At 37.0% G+C, this 17,733-nt stretch overlaps 1 protein-coding gene across 6 annotated transcripts in view; it reads left to right on the plus strand.

The window, feature by feature from the left end:
• Positions 1–1,611, plus strand: part of FucTA (glycoprotein 3-alpha-L-fucosyltransferase A) — a 283,837-nt gene extending 282,226 nt beyond the window's left edge. For all 6 annotated transcript variants that reach the window (XM_070079550.1, XM_070079551.1, XM_070079553.1 and 3 more), the window contains one exon: positions 1,257–1,611. In XM_070079550.1, coding sequence (XP_069935651.1) covers positions 1,257–1,455 — 199 coding nt within the window. In that variant the 3' untranslated portion in view covers positions 1,456–1,611. The remainder of the gene's footprint in view (positions 1–1,256) is intronic.
• Positions 1,612–17,733: the final 16,122 nt, after the last annotated feature.

A 17,733-nucleotide genomic window follows, 5' to 3' on the forward strand; every position in this document is an offset into this window, starting at 1 on the left:
CCCGCGGCTCGGTCTGAGACCAGGCCTCGTGGTGGATCAGGGTCTAATCAACCAGGCTGTTACTACTGGCCACACACATAGCCAAAGTTGTATAATAAGATTTATGGTAGTGAATGAAGGAGCACTGTAGTAGGCCTACTGTCCCATGTAATAATATTGATAGCATTACCAACTACAGTGGACCCCCGCATAACGATCACCTCCGAATGCGACCAATTATGTAAGTGTATTTATGTAAGTGCGTTTGTACTTGTATGTTTGGGGGTCTGAAATGGACTAATCTACTTCACAATATTTCTTATGGGAACAAATTCGGTCAGTACTGGCACCTGAACATACTTCTGGAGTGAAAAAATATCGTTAACCGGGGGTCCGCTGTATATGATGAATGGGTAGTACAGTGTATGAGTAACATATGTCTCATGGTGTAGCACTATATCATTTGATCAGACATAATAATGCGGTGGTTGGACATGTAGAGAGGATAGAACGAAACAGAATGACTTGGAGAGTATATATATCTGTAGTGGAGGGAAGCAAGGACCCCAATGGAAATAAGTCACTCAGTCTGACTTTTTTGGGTTATCCCAGGTTCTCTACACATATGCTGCTATGTATGATAATTCTATGTAACTGTATTTGTGTATACCTGAATAAACTTACTTACTAAGCCGGGGTAGAGGTTGCCCTAGGAAAGGTTGGAGGGACGGGGTGAAGGAGGCTTTGTGTGTGAGGGGCTTGGACTTACAGCAAGCATGCGTGAGCTTGTTAGATAGGAGTGAATGGAGACAAATGGATTTAAGGATTTGATGTGCTGTTAGAGTGTGAGTAGGGTAATATTTATGAAGGGATTCTGTATGACCCTAGTAGGTCAAGTGCTTCTTTTTGATTATAATAATTATGAAAGGATTCAGGGAAATCTGCAGGCCAGACTTAAGTCCTGGAGGTGGGAAGTACTGCCTGCACTCTAAAGTTTGGGATATTTGCTGTTTGGAGGAACATCTAAACTGTCGTATTTGTGCACCTCTGGCAAGACAGTGATAGTGCGAATGATAGTAAAAGTATTTCTTTTTCGGGAGACAGCCAGCGTGTTTAAAAAAATGTTGATTTTGTTTTTGAATAGAGTAATCCATGAGAGAGCTTACTAACTCTCCAGTTTCAATATTCGGATTTGAGTATTGATTTGTTAATGTAGGTTTTTATTTTACGTAATTTAAGGTTGAACAGATTTGACTAATCACTGTAACTCTCAACAGGTGGAAAGGGACGGGAGAGTTCATCAATACGTACTTCATGTGTCGGCTATGTGCTTTACTTCATGATGAGGGACATCAACATTACTATGAGGATGTCAATGCTTGGTGGCGAGGTACAGGAACGTGTATCAATGGCTCTTGGAGGAAGTACGATAAGTTTAAAGGGGAACCAGAGAAGAAAAAGGCACCGGAAGGGTAAGGGATGTTTCTCGACTAAACTTCTGTACAGTACAAGACTTCATTATAACAAGTTATCTGTTAAAGAAAAGAGGTAAGACTAAACTAAAAAAAAAATCCTAATGAGGCGTGTCGTATGATTTGTGTGTGTGTGTGTGTGTGTGTGTGTATGTGTGTGTGTGTACGTGTGTGTGTGTACGTGTGTGTGTGTACGTGTGTGTGTATGTGTGTGTGTGTATACGTGTGTGTACTCACCTAATTGTGGTTGCAGGGGTCGAGACTCGGCTCCTGGCCCCGCCTCTTCACTGTGTGTGTGTGTGTGTTTTTTTAAAGGGATGATCTGTAAAAATCCCTACACAAAATTGCACATTATATACCAAACTGGGGTACCTAATATAAAAGTTTAGCACACGTACCATGTATATAATAAGTTTTATTTTAACTGCAAGCATATTGCAATAACATTGATCCAGTTATTGTAGTATTGTGAATGCTCAATTTTCCGGCAGAAAATTAAGACAGCGACATAATGAACTTTGTTGGGGTCTGAGAAGATTATAAAGGAAGGGTATAGACATGTTGTGATAGTGCGTTAAGATGGATCAGTATTACTTAACATGCCTGCTAGGGCAATATGCTTTTGAAGTGATATTGTACTATAAATGTGGGATCTTTTATGGAGCAAAATTGTAGTAGATACATAATGTGAGTTTTTTACAAGCTATGTTGTGTTATAATGGGTTGTACAGGCAAGAAATGAGTTCCCCGTTTGCTGTTTTATTGTAGAAATTTAACTTGGATTAAATGTATATATGTACTGTACATATGACTCTTTGTACAGTAAGACTCTCAAGATTTAGACTCTTTAAATATATATTTCATTACTGTACAGTAGATAATGTGAATCTACAATAGAAAATTATTTCAACATGGTATATTGTTACTGGCAAGGTGGAGTTTAGTGCCGGAGGTGGGAAGTACACTGCCTGCACTCTGAACAATGGGTGTTGATATTATAGTTGTTTAACTGTAGTGTAGGCATACCTCTGGCAAGACAGTGATGGAGTGAACGATGATGAAGGTGTTTCTTCTTTTTTCAGGTCAACCTGCCTTGGTGGGAAACAGCCAGTGTGTTAATAAAAAAAAAAGTGCTTACAGTGGATCTCCGGTTTACGATATTATTTCACTCCAGAAGTATGTTCAGGTGCCATTACTGAACAAATTTGTTCCCATAAGGAATATTGTGAAGTAGATTAGTCCATTTCAGACCCCCAAACATACACATACAAACGCACTTACATAAAAACACTTACATAATTGGTTGCATTAGGAACTGATCGTAAAGCGGGGGTCCACTGTATACAGAGATAAGTAACACTTGGGAGAACATTGAAAACCCGTGGTTACGCTTTAAAGATTAAAACATCAACAGTTTCATTTCTTTGCAAAAGTTACAGTGTGTAATTACTATTTTGGTTTGTTAGGTACCAAGACAGTCACTATCATGCCGGGGCATTTACGGCAGACTTACCCTAGTACATAATAACTACTTAAGTCTAGACAAGTATAATTAACTTTTTAATAAATCTTGATTTTACCTTAATATTAATACGAGATAATCAAGGTGGAGGCTTGTAAGAATAATAATCTTCAAAATTGTCCATAATAAAAGGAATATTACAATTAATGGGTCAAACAGTAATATTTTATGGACTGGCAGATGCAGAGTATGAATCAAATTGTTCTTTCACACACATGGTACCTTACCTTTGAAGAGTTTCGAGAGTTTCTCTGAGCCCGGCCATGGGCCAGGCTTGTCTGGAGCTTGCCTGGTCAACCAGGCTGCTGCTGCTGGAGGCCCACTGCCCCACATATCTATCACAGTCTGGTTGATCTGGTACTTGGTGAAGATACTTGTCCAGTTTGGTCTTGAAGACTTCTACACTTGTTCCAGCAGTGTTTCTGATATCTTCTGGTAAGATGTTGAATAGTCTGGGACCCCACATGTTGATACATCCGGGTCCCAGACAAAGAACAGTTTACTTGTCATACACCATCCTTCAGAACAGTTTACTTGTCATACAACATCCTTCAGAACAGTCTACTTGTCATACACCATCCTTCAGAACAGTCTACTTGTCATACACCATCCTTCAGAACAGTCTACTTGTCATACACCATCCTTCAGAACAGTCTACTTGTCATACACCATCCTTCAGAACAGTCTACTTGTCATACACCATCCTTCAGAACAGTCTACTTGTCATACACCATCCTACAGAACAGTCTACTTGTCATACACCATCCTTCAGAACAGTCTACTTGTCATACACCATCCTTCAGAACAGTTTACCTGTCATACACCATCCTTCAGAACAGTCTACTTGTCATACACCATCCTTCAGAACAGTCTACTTGTCATACACCATCCTTCAGAACAGTCTACTTGTCATACACCATCCTTCAGAACAGTCTACTTGTCATACACCATCCTTCAGAACAGTCTACTTGTCATACACCATCCTTCAGAACAGTCTACTTGTCATACACCATCCTTCAGAACAGTCTACTTGTCATACACCATCCTTCAGAACAGTCTACTTGTCATACACCATCCTTCAGAACAGTCTACTTGTCATACACCATCCTTCAGAACAGTCTACTTGTCATACACCATCCTTCAGAACAGTCTACTTGTCATACACCATCCTTCAGAACAGTCTACTTGTCATACACCATCCTTCAGAACAGTCTACTTGTCATACACCATCCTTCAGAACAGTCTACTTGTCATACACCATCCTTCAGAACATTCTACTTGTCATACACCATCCTTCAGAACAGTCTACTTGTCATACACCATCCTTCAGAACAGTCTACTTGTCATACACCATCCTTCAGAACAGTCTACTCGTCATACACCATCCTTCAGAACAGTTTACTTGTCATACACCATCCTTCAGAACAGTCTACTTGTCATACACCATCCTTCAGAACAGTTTACTTGTCATACACCATCCTTCAGAACAGTTTACCTGTCATACACCATCCTTCAGAACAGTCTGCTTGTCATACACCATCCTTCAGAACAGTCTACCTGTCATACACCATCCTTCAGAACAGTCTACTTGTCATACACCATCCTTCAGAACAGTCTACTTGTCATACACCATCCTTCAGAACAGTCTACTTGTCATACACCATCCTTCAGAACAATTTACTCGTCACATTCCATACAAAAGAGGTTAACCTATTTGTACACCATCACATAGAAAGGGTTGTCTAATAAGCTGATGAAAACTGTCAACCATAGAAAACTAACAGTAGTAGTGGTAAACTATTACAAATTGAGAATATCACAGATACAAATCTGTGTCTATGAATTGAGGAGTTGTGAGCCCAGCTTAAGATAATGAACCATAGGAGACAAAGCTCATTAACTGGCACATGCCAGTCTTGTGATTACTAGGCAGTAGATGAAATAAAAGGTCTGGATTATGAGTCTTACTGTATGTTTGGTATAATTTGGGGAGTTATTTGTTTGCATACATATATTAATAGCAGTGACTTAACCAGAAAAGGAAAATGTACAGTACAGGTCGGCCATCACAAATCCGGCATCATTGGGACCAGTGGTGTGCCGGATTAGTGAGTTTGCCAGATTACTGATGGAACCGGATAACTGATTGCCGAATTAGTGATGGCCGACCTGTACTTAATTTTCAAAAATAAAAATGGGGAATCGTCTCTTCTGTAATCCTTCCCTTAATAAATATCAGTAGGGGAACTTCCATTGCATACTTCTTCTGTGATGACTTTGTAAACATAATCTACTTTAAGCTTAAGGATCTAAATGTAAAAACTAATGCCAGCGAGTATATTTAAATTTCTGATACATTCCACCATAGCAAGCAGTCACTTTATAGAACCTTGAGCTTCACATGCTACTTCATGGTAATGATTTACCTGCCGCCCTCTTTGTAATTGTTCAGCCATGTGTGAGTATAGCAATAATAGCCCAAGTTCTCTTTAGATTTTAAATGCACCATTAGTCGGGCTGGACAGATATTGGGTCATGAACAGCTAACAGAGGATCAAGTCACTACTGCTCCTTGCACAATGATCCTGCACAGGTTTAGGGGTTTGTGATATAAAAAAACAAATTCAATAGTGTGACTACCGAGAACGTACAATACATGTAGCAGTGTCATTTGGGTTGATTGGAACGATGGTCTGAGATAATTGCCAACAACTTAGCACACTGTTTTAGGCAGCAGACTGCCTCATGACAATATTTGATAGTGAATATTATTTCTCATCAGAATATTGAGATGTTGCACAAAGAGGATATGAGTTTTACAACATTTTGGGCACTTGTTATCACTATACCATATCACTGGGTGCAAATTTTAATTGTCATATTTTGAATGCACAAATTTATTAATGACTAATCCTCTGTACAGTAATAGTTCTATGAAAGTGAAGGTTCTTATGGAGTAAACCAAAGACCAACTTGTATCAGTTTACTTTGCTTACATACAGTATTTTTTCATTGATTTATTAATATTTACCATGCCTTTTACTATTTAATAAAAATATGTTGCCTTCCACAGAAATATATCCAGGATCTTTAGGTGCAACGATAAGGCAGAACATTGTACATAATAATTTTGTGGTACTTACTCAAATAAAAACTGCATATTACTGTCAGGCACATTATAAAATGCATTTTATTTATTTATAATGCATTAGATATTTGTTGCATACATTTCTATAATGAGTAGCATAATTTTTTTTAAGGCATTGGACCAATATTAAATATAGGTATATTGAGGGAGATTTTTCACTTTGCGTCATGCACGCCCTCCACATGCTGAAGGTCTTATTTACGTTGGAATGATTCTGTTCAACAATTGAGTTAATTCAGTGTTCCTTGTATTAGTATGTTACGCAGGTTCCAAGAACACAAATGTCTGTGTAGGAGGTTGGAAGTAATGTACACATTCTTAAGTGAACTTCGCATAGTTCTTAAATCTGCTACTTATTTATGGTTTGGTTTTATTCCATGTACTGTGATATGACTCTTAGTTAGCAGAGACTATAGCTGTAAGATGCTGACATGGTTCATGGCATCCTTTAAGTTGTTCATTTTGCTTATGAATTTCCTTGCTGTCATGAGCATTTAATGTCGGTATATCTTATGCTGTACGACAGTGTTGTGTTTTTCCTACATTGTGAAACATTCTAGTGTTGTCTCTTGTGTGATAATCATAGTTAATTTTTTGATGCATATGTTTGCGTTTTGAGTTCCCTATTTATATTGTGTGTGTGTGTGCGTGTGTTTCAGTGTGTATATTCATGATTTATATATTTTGTCTGGAATTTGGTTAATGAGCTCTTCCTTGCAGTCAAGAGTAGTGTGTATATCATTACCCGTTTGATAAAAGGGTCGACTCGTGAAATGTAAACACTAGTTACCTATACATGTAAAAAAAATTGTGTACTATATGTTTTATGTAATGAATTTTCACTGTGGGTAATAATTGTGATAAAGGAAATGTATATAGACCATCATCAGAGTGCAACTGCACTCATTAACAAAAATTCATTATTATAAGTTTTAACATAACATCAAATTGTTAATTGGCAAGTTTTAAAACATTCTATATATTTGTAATAAAGTGCATAAGTTTGTTGGTTGAAGAATTGATATACAGTGGAACCTCAAATATCGAACTTTCTTCAGTCCAGAAGGCTGTCCAAGTGCCATCAGGAATAATGTAAATTAGTCCATTTCAAACCTTCAAAAATACACTTACAAAAGCACTTACAAAAATACACTTACAAAAGCACTTACAAAAATACACTTACATAATTGGTTGAGTTGGGAGCAGTTCGATTTTTGAGGTTCCACTGTATAGTGGTAATTGTCTCACTAAGACAGTTAACTTTTTAGAACAGTAAGTGCTCTTGGATTGCAGCTGTTCACTTAATTATTCCATGTTTGGTTGCCCTGTAGATTTACTTTCAAAACGTCATTATATAATGATATGCAAATGATATGCAGTGCTATTGACACAGCTCATTTTCTTTTGCTATTGTGTATGTTCTTTCTCCACCATTTGTTTGACATATAGCATCCTTGGAGTATTGTGCTGTGCTCACTCTCCCTTGAATCTTCGTTTGCTAATACGTAGTTACAAATTCTATATTATCGTTGGAAATGAAGGAATTCACAGATGCTTAAAGAACTACATTCATTTAAGGATAAGAAACGTAATGACTCACGAAATCGTAATGACACGATTGCAAACAAACCATACCCCGGCCGGGATTGAACCCGCGGTCATAGAGTCTCAAAACTCCAGCCCGTCGCGTTAGCCACTAGACCAGCTAGCCACAACAAGATTTGTGGCTAGCTGGTCTAGTGGCTAACACGACGGGCTGGAGTTTTGAGACTCTATGACCGCGGGTTCAATCCCGGCCGGGGTATGGTTTGGTTAAGAAACGTAATGTCTGATGCAGCTTTAATGAAAGTGATTTTGAGTTAGTTTTTTTGGGGGTAGGTGGAGGTAGCCACAAGTAAGTTTACAAGTACAGTGGACCCCCGGTTAACGATATTTTTTCATTCCAGAAGTATATTCAGGTGCCAGTACTGACCAAATTTGTTCCCATAAGGAATATTGTGAAGTAGATTAGTCCATTTCAGACCCCCAAACATACATGTACAAACGCACTTACATAATTGGTCGCATTCGGAGGTGATCGTTATGTGGGGGTCCACTGTAATAATGTAAACTTTCTTACTTTTACTAGGAAGGGGAGTATTCGTCATGATTTAAAAAAAAATATTAAGTTTACTCAGGCTTTTAGAATGCCTTGTATTACGGTAAAATTAATTTCTAAGTAGTATTGAGTATTTGTGGTAATTGTTGACCCTTATGGATTTACCACTTAGATTTGATTATAATAATGTGGTAATTTGTCAATCTGTAACAGGTACATCAATGTGATTTTTTTATTAATTATTTTGAGATTGTCTTTATAAGGCATTGAAGCACGTTTGATAAATGAATAATTATGACACAAGTAGGAAAAATTATTTATAGTTTAGTCAAGTATTTTTATTGATTTCTCTTACCCTTATTCCCTTCAAAGGTATCTTGGTGCCAGTAAAGGGCTCTTGATCCAAAGAATCAAACTATGTTTTATTTCCGTAGATTGAATCTAACATTCTTATATTGTTTGATACTGAATTAGTACTTCTCTAATGAATGTAATAACATTCATTGAGGAAGCTAGCACTTCCCCAATGATAATACCTATGTTGCTATTATTGGTATTACGGAGTCCTGGTTGTATGTTTCTTGCCAAAATTTACATGATCAAAATGGGCAACTCTTAAAATTCTGCAAAAAAAAAAAAAAAAAAGGCAAGGCCAATTTTAGTTTAATAACGTTTAAGCTCTCTCTTTAATTTTACATTTGTGATATCCAATATGACTCACGAAATCGTAATGACACGCTAGCTGGAGATTCGTCTGTAAAAACTTGCATTTGTGGTCACAGAGGTGCCTATGCTAACCTTCCTATGGTGTATAAATATACCTAGTTGGATGAATCTTATTGTAGCCATCTGGTCCAGTGGCTGACATGTCAGTCTAGAGTTTTGAGACTCTCTGATCGTGGGTTCTAACCCCGCCTGTGGTATGGTTTGATAGCCAGTAGTGATGATATATGGAAATACAGTGGACCCTCGAATTTAGTCGTGCCTTTTCTGTATGCAAAACTATTTTTATTATCTATAAAATGTATTTTTTGTTAATATTTCCCATAGGAAATAATGTAAATCCAATTAAACCATTCCAGACACCCAAAAATATTAACAAAAAATACATTTTATAGATAAAAATAGTTTTGCATACAGAAAAGGCACGACTAAATTCGAGGGTCTACTTCAGTCACATTAGTTAGTGAAGTATCCCACTAACTGATATTACTTTATTTTATTAACAAACTTTGTAAAATACATAATTCTGGGTCTAGCATAATTATTGACTTTTTTTTTATTTGCTAATGAACATTGTTAGGACAATTACTTCACAAAACTCAACTCAAAAATTTATAATATGAATGATGGATTATGAAATTATAGTGAGTGAGATCAGTCATGGCTGTGTACATTTTCCTTCTTTATGTATACTATCACCAATATCAAATTTCTAAGTGGAACTAATTTTTGAATTAGGTTGTTTACTTGTTAAATTTTTGTTGATTTTATGCAGAAATTTGTGAGTATCAAAAAAATTATTGTAGAAGAAAATTATTTTCCATTTTCGAAACTATCATTCCGATAATTTATTTCAAATATACGAAAATACAATACAGGTCGGCCATCACTAATCCAGCAGTCAGTAATCCGGTACTAATTTCGGCAAGCATAATTTTAAATTTCTGGGGTTGCCACACCAACCTACCGCTACTGTTTGGTGGCGCTACTTGCCACATAAATCATTCCAGTTTCTTTTTCTCTATTTATTGTTATAATCTGCTTACTTTTAGCCCTAGCCATGGTTCCAATGAATAAAAGAAATGCTTCTTGCTGTGTAAAACACTGCCGGTCGCCATGAGCTTGGCTCACTCAGATCAGCTGTGTACGGTAAATTTGGGCCTACATATGAGAGGATAGGTCTGTGGTAAGTGTGCGCAGTATAAAAAAAATCTTGCAGCACGCAATGAGAAAAGACTGCGACCTTGTTTTTCGTGTAAAACCGATTTTGGGTTGTATTTTCACGTGTTTTTTATGGTTGTATTTTTTTTTTTTTTTGTCTTATTTGATAGAATGGAAAATATATTACCGAAATAGATATGATTTTGATTGATTTCATGACAAAAAGTACCTTGAAATTGAGCTCAAAGCAGCGGAAATGTTCGATTTTTGTCGATGTTCAAGAGTAAACAAATGTCTAATACGTGTCCAACTGGCTGGTCTAATACTCAGTCACGAACGGGTTGACATTATGTATTACAATAATGCAATAGTCTGCATAACAGTAAATCTATTTTTTTGTGTGAATAAAAATTCAAAATGGAAAGCAAGAGTAATATAAGAGAGGCCTTGAGACGTGACTAATGAACAGAGATGATGATGTTTTAGTGCCAGGAATGTCTGTGTTATTTATTCTGGACCCTATTTTGAAACTGGCATCTCTTGAAATTTGTGTGAAATTGGCCAAATTACCAATTTCTGACTATTGGGTAGTTGAAATAGGTAAATGGGCAGTTTCTTGTACTGAATAGAAGGAATACTAGTGAAATAGCTATGAGTTTGGTAGACTGGAACAGTGGAATAGGCCAAAAATAGGGCATAAAGTGGGTGAAATCACCAGTGCATAAATATCGCCGTTGGGTTAAGAGTATTCTAACCTAACCGCTCTGTAATCTGGCAAAAATCACTAACCTGTCACCCTACACGTCCCAATGATGCCAAATTAGTGATGGTCAACCTGTACAATGATTTGAAAGCCTATGGTATGTACAACATTTTGAGCAGACTAAAATTAAGGCAATAAATGTTACATTGAAGAACAGCCAGTAACATTGATAAAAAAAAATGTGAAATCAGTTTGTAATCTTTAGAAAAATGTTAAACATCTTTATAAAGGTGTTTTTTCTTAGTTGTTCTGTTTAAGCTCTATTTTTCTTAAAATGTGTACAGTAGACGGTGTTTAAACTGGCATTACCAGTATGAACAGTTTGAGTCTTGCTGTATATGGTTATGTGATGTTTACTGTACCATTCCATAGATTAAGGAACAGATGTAGTTCACAGCTCATTATTGAAATTTCCTTCTTAATAAATAATTATTTTTATATAGTTTGTTCCAAGGAAACATGTAAAACATTTTGCATATTTTCGTCAGTAAAGTTCAGAAAATTCTAGGTCAAACTTGCAACTTAAAAAATGTTATAAGCTGCTCTGTGATTTTTGCATTTAAAAAAACTGGAATCATTCTTGGTATTAAGAATGTAAAATACAGTGGACCCCCGCTTTACGATCAGCTCCCATTGCGACCAATTATGTAAGTGTATTTATGTAAGTGCGTTTGTACATGTATGTTTGGGGGTCTGAAATGGACTAATCTAATTCACAATATTCCTTATGGGAACAAATTCGTTCAGTACTGGCACCTGAACATACTTCTGGAATGAAATAATGTCGTAAACCGGGGGTCCACTGTATATATACAGTGGACCCCCGGTTTACAACATTATTTTATTCCAGAAGTATGTTCAGGTGCCAGTACTGAACGAATTTGTTCCCATGAGGAATATTGTGAATTAGATTAGTCCATTTCAGACCCCCAAACATACACGAACAAATGCACTTGCATAAATACACTTACACAATTGGTCGCATTGGGAGGTGATCGTAAACCGGGGGTCCACTGTATATATATATATATATATATATACGTCTTTAAAAAATCCAAAGAGCATTGTTTTTACTTGACTGATGTAGGAAGTGAAACTGATTTGGATGATTGTACGGCTCAAGTTGTTGATTAATTTTGTATTGACTCGGGCTTTTCAGTAGCACCTTTAGTTGAACTTGCATTCTCTTATAATAGTTTGTAAAAGAAAAAGAATTTAAACCATTATCATGACTAGAATAAGCACCAAAGATATTCCATATGATTTCAGACTGATGTATGGTTTGAGATATTTTTTATTCCTTTGCAGACTGTTTTTGAAAGTGTGAGTTTAATTCCATCAGTATTCATTTTCTGAAGTTTAATTTTAGTTAAATATATACGTATATCTTTTTATGTACAGTTTATGATCTTGTCAGTTTTTTAGACATACAGAAGCACAGTCTGAAATTTTAAAACTTATTGCATTTATTTTGTAATTAATGTGATGCACAAGGGTTATTATTTGCCAGGAAAAGGATTTCAGTTGGAGTTACATGTACAGTACTGGTTGTGGATATGTTTTGCAGTTTAGTGAATGTTTAAGTCTTGTGTAGTTTTAGGCTCCATCGGTAATTCATGCCATTCCTACATTCTCATTTGCACATGTAAATGATGCATGTAAGAACGGCAAGATGTTGAGGCTTAACGTGTAGACAGTGTGTTTGCTAGTCGGAGTAGTCCATTTGCTGAATTAAAAGGCTCTGTCCTGTAAGGCACAATGCAGTGCATTCCAAGTTTTTGGTAAAGGAAAAAAAGTAGTTTAAAAAAAAGGTCTTTGTTTTTAGGTCAGGGATTATTTAAAAGGCACAAATGTGAATACATTAGCACATATCAAATGAGATTATGAATCCCCTCCAGCTCTGAAGCTGGACATGAGCCAAGTATCCAGTAAACATTTACCCTCTGGATGGCCATGCTGGGACACAAAAGCAGCCACCCTTGGTCCCTAGTAGGGTCAATGAGCTGGAACCCAGTTCTTTCAAGAAACATGGGGCATACGCTCCCCCAGGGTTTCCAAACCCACTGGGACAAATTGGTACTGATGATCTTGTACTCCTCCCTGTGATCTGCAGCACCTCCCCAATGCTGTGGTGGACGTAGGTGTTGTCACCCAAGAGTTGACATACGGGTATAGCCCATTCTTCCATGGATAGATAGTGATCCCACCTGGGTGGTTTGTAGGATTGAGAATTACAATGGGTTTTGGTACGGTTGCGAGAGTCTCTTGCTTGGTAATGGCACTGGTACAGCTTGGATTCTGTATTCATGTGTGGATGTATTCCTCTGTAAAATCAGTGCATCTCTGTAGTAAGGTCATATTAACTACCATAAACTGAGGATGGCATTTTTTTTACACGTACAACACATGTATGTGCATATTATGACACCGAATGGAACTTGTACCCATAATTTTTTTTTAAGCTATCTCTGACTTAAAAATTGCTTTTAAACTCTTTCACAATTTTGTACCAAATTGATCTTTTGGAAAATTGATAATAGTTGTTATATTTTAGAATGTTTGAATGTTTTATTACATAATTTGTAAATTGTAACTGATGTACCATTTAGACATTTGTACAATAACAGTCGATTCGTTTTACCGAAATTTGGTACACTGCATTGTTCATGAGGAAAATGAAGGTTTTTTTCCACGCTTCTCCACTTGATTTGTAGCTTTGTATCAGCATTAATAGATGTAGATATTTGTTAATTATTTTTACTCTAAAATAGTATTTCCCGTAAAACAAATTTCAATGTGTAATGAGGCATAATAATAACGGTAATGATAAATTTATTCAAAAGTGCGGTATCCATGCTGCAAGTAAGTACTTACTTATCCATGCTGCAAGTAAGTACTTACTTATGCATGCTGTAAGTAAGTGCTTACTTATGCATGCTGTAAGTACTTACTTATCCATGCTGTACTAGCATATGTTAAATAAGGCAAAATTAATTGATGTTAAACTACATTATAGTAGTGATAATTAAAAATCCTGAAGCTACGAAGATAATAACTTCTCTGGAGTTGCCATGGAAACCTAAAGTAAATACAAACGCATAATGTCTTCTGTTTAGTGATATTTCTTATATGTGTGGCACTGGTGGTGATTTTTTGGGTATGTTTTTTATATTAAAAGGTTAATAAGATTAAAATACATCGATGCTATTTTTTGCGAGAAAAGGAATTATGTACTGTATCAGTTCATATAAATTTGTGGCAGGGGCATTATTTTTTGTTTTAAGTTTATAAGTTCTGTAATTACAGTATGGATTTGTTTTGTGGTATTGTATTGACCTGTCTGAATGTATGATTTGTATATAATAAAATCTAGTGCAAGAAATTGACTCATTTTTTTTTTCCAGTGTTTTTTGGACATTAAACTGAGAGAAGGGCGAGTGTTCCTGTAATAAGACTACTGTTTAAGTGGGTTTTTTAAAAAGGTTTTCATAGAAAATGGGAAATTTCTTCATTGTAGAGAATGGGAAATTTTCCATCAGAGAAAATGGGAAACAATTTCCATTATACAAAATGGAAAAATTCTTCATAGAAAATGGGAAGATTTATGGCAGCAATAAAAGCTGACATTCCCATATGAACTAGCAAATATGACCAAGACAAAAAGAATGGTCATCGCAGTACAGTGGACTCTCGGTTATCGGCTGCAATCTGTTCCAGAAGGTCGACCTAAATCCGAAAAGGCCGAAAACCGAAATAACATTTCCTATAGGAAATGGGAAGTACAATGCCTGCACTCTAAAGGAGGGGTTTGGGATATTTACAGTTTGGAGGGATATATTGTGTATTTTTATACGTATATACTTCTAAACTGTTGTATTCTGAGCACCTCTGCAAAAGCAGTGATAATGTGTGAGTGTGGTGAAAGTGTTGAATGATGATGAAAGTATTTTCTTTTTGGGGATTTTCTTTCTTTTTTGGGCCACCCTGCCTCGGTGGGAGACGGCCGACTTGTTGAAAAACAAAAACAATTAATCTGTTTCAGACACCCAAAAATATTATAAAATAATTTTTTTAAAGATTAACTATAGTTTCACATACACAAAACAATGAGAACTAAATAAAATGACTAATGAAATGGATATTATTATTATTATAATCAAGGGGGAAGCGCTAAACCCGTAGGATTATACAGCGCCCAGGGGGGATGTGGAAGGCATTCAGGCTTAATTCGGGGAACTGGAGCACAGATTCAATTCCCTAAATCAAGAGCCCCTCACCAACATCAAGGAACCTTCCATGAGGGGAATGAAATGGATAAATGAACATTTAACATCGCTTTTACCTTTATCGAAGACTTGTTGGTGCTATCAACTCTATGGCTTATTTATCTATCACTAGTCATCTAATATGACATAATAAACAATATTAATAACATAGAAATATATACTCTAGAGTGAATAAAATACGTACATCATTACGTATGTGACTAGTGGTGGTGGTGTTGGGGTTATCAGGGCCACTGACAGCATAAGCCGTATAGTGGCGGCAGCAGCGGCCACTACCACTAGTCACACTGAAACAATGTACGTAATTTATAAATAAGAAATACTGTATAAAAACATAACAGAGAATGTAAAGAAAAACTGGTTATCGTGGAGAATGCAAAGAAATAGTGGTTATCATGATGCTGGCAGAGGTTTAGGGTGGTGGAAGATACACAAGGTGACATATGTTGTCAGTGTCCCTATGTACCTCCAACAACATTGGACGAGTTTCATGTTGTCCTTTTTCTATTGCTTAACTTACTTGCTACACGTGATCTCTGGTTGGCTCTATAGCCTTCATTGACTCCTGCTGCTCTAGTATCGTACATATCGTAGATTCACTGAAGGCACATTCTCCCCTCTCTCTCTCAGCCCTTTACCAAAGGGCTGGCACTAAGAACTTTCTTTGGTCCCGTGGTGGCTTATTTCGCAGTCGCCCTCAATAAACAACCACAAAAAAACAATGGATTATAACGAAATGTTTGGATGAATGTGCAGAGTGTTGCTCACTCACCGAGAGACAGCCAGACTGACTCATGCATGCGGTGGCTGGATGAATACGGCTGATTTCCGAGTTTCCAGCCGAAATTCAGGATAGAATTTCAGCCAAAAAAGTGGCCAAAATCTGATTTGGCCAATATCTGGAATGGCTGATATCCGAGGGTCCACTGTACTTTGACCTCCACCGAGGTCTCAGCAGATATAAAAGACTGAGACCATGTATATACAGGGGGTAGGGAGAGTGGGCAGGTCCTTGCGAGTTGAGCATCAGGGTAGAGCTTAAGTCAAGGTATTTAATGACATTTCATAGGCTATCATGTTAGGCTGGCCTTTTAGAATGGGTAGCGACATAAAATGCATGCCTAATTTAACCCCGCGCTGGGATGTTTTTATGTACATATTTGGTAATCACATCTGATTTGAAATGGGGAAAGTTTGGTAAGGCTTCAATCACTGCAACTGATTTCTTTTTGGATTTTCTATCAAATTCCAGCTATGTGGCATTAATTTTCAATATGTTGGAAGAGTGAAGAACTTAACCATACCTGACGAACTACACTGTGCCATGTTAAAAACTTACAGCACACAAATGGGATGGCACTAATATCATTTGTAAGATGGAAGACCCATGCAAATCAAAATCAATTACTGCCTGATGTGATTACCAAATATGCACTATAAGACATATCGCAGTGTTGAATTTAGATCACACATCAGACCAGACCTCACACTGAAATATAAGCTGCCTTTTTAAGTGTGAAGGATATTATCAGCCTAACATAGATCAGGCCTGTTATTGAGCTCCATTCTTTGGTTAAGTTCAAAGTATCTCCAGCAACACATCAATTACCCAAAATCTCTACCCTAAAGGACAGCCTAACATTTGATGTCATCCAAACACCTTCACATATATAAAACTGGTAGCCTGTTATAAAGCACCATGAGAACTCAAGAAACTCTGCTCCAATAATATGACACTACACTCAACTGGCAAGGAGCTCCTCTCCTTATCCCTATACATACCTACTTTCTCAGTCCATTTTATCTACTGAAGAGGAACCTGGCTGGAGGTAAAAATATGCAACCATTTCTCCTTTTGTCTCTTGTGGGTTGCATCAACACACACGGTCGAGCCCATATAACATGCTGGTTACATTCCTGAAAACCAGAGTTTTATATCAAAGTGTGCTGTATGACCAGTGTGCATTTAGCGCTTCGTTTTGATTATAATATATGAAAGTGTTCTGCCTGGACTGAAGAATGTATTGGAAAATAGGATTACATTCTTGAGACCTCTAAAAAAAAAAAAAGGGGGTCAGTGTTTTAAATAGGCTAAAAGCATAAAAAAAACATTTTATTATAGATATATATTTTTTCTTTCTTTTTTTGGGTCACCCTGCCTCGGTGGGAGACGGCCGACTTGAAAAAAAAAAAAAAAAAAAAAAAAATATATTTTTTTAACGCATCGGCTGTTTCCCACCAAGGCAGGGTGGCCACCAAGGCAGGGTGGTCACCAAGGCAGGGTGGCCAGAAAAAGAAAAACTTTCATCATTCACTCCATCACTGTCTTGCCAGTGGTGCACTTACACTAGTTATAAAACTCCAACATCTCCAGGACTCAAGTCCGGCCTGCCAATTTCCCTGAATCCCTTCATAAATATTATCCTGCTCACACTCCAACAGCACGTCAAGTCCTAAAAACTATTTGTCTCCATTCACTCCAAACACACTCGTGCATGCTTGCATGAGCTTTACCCCCTACCTCTAACCTTCCCTAGGCCGACCCCTACCCCTCCTTTCCTTCACTACAGATTTACCCACT

This window comes from Cherax quadricarinatus, chromosome 100 (genome assembly GCF_038502225.1).
Source record: "Cherax quadricarinatus isolate ZL_2023a chromosome 100, ASM3850222v1, whole genome shotgun sequence".
NCBI lineage: Eukaryota > Metazoa > Arthropoda > Malacostraca > Decapoda > Parastacidae > Cherax > Cherax quadricarinatus.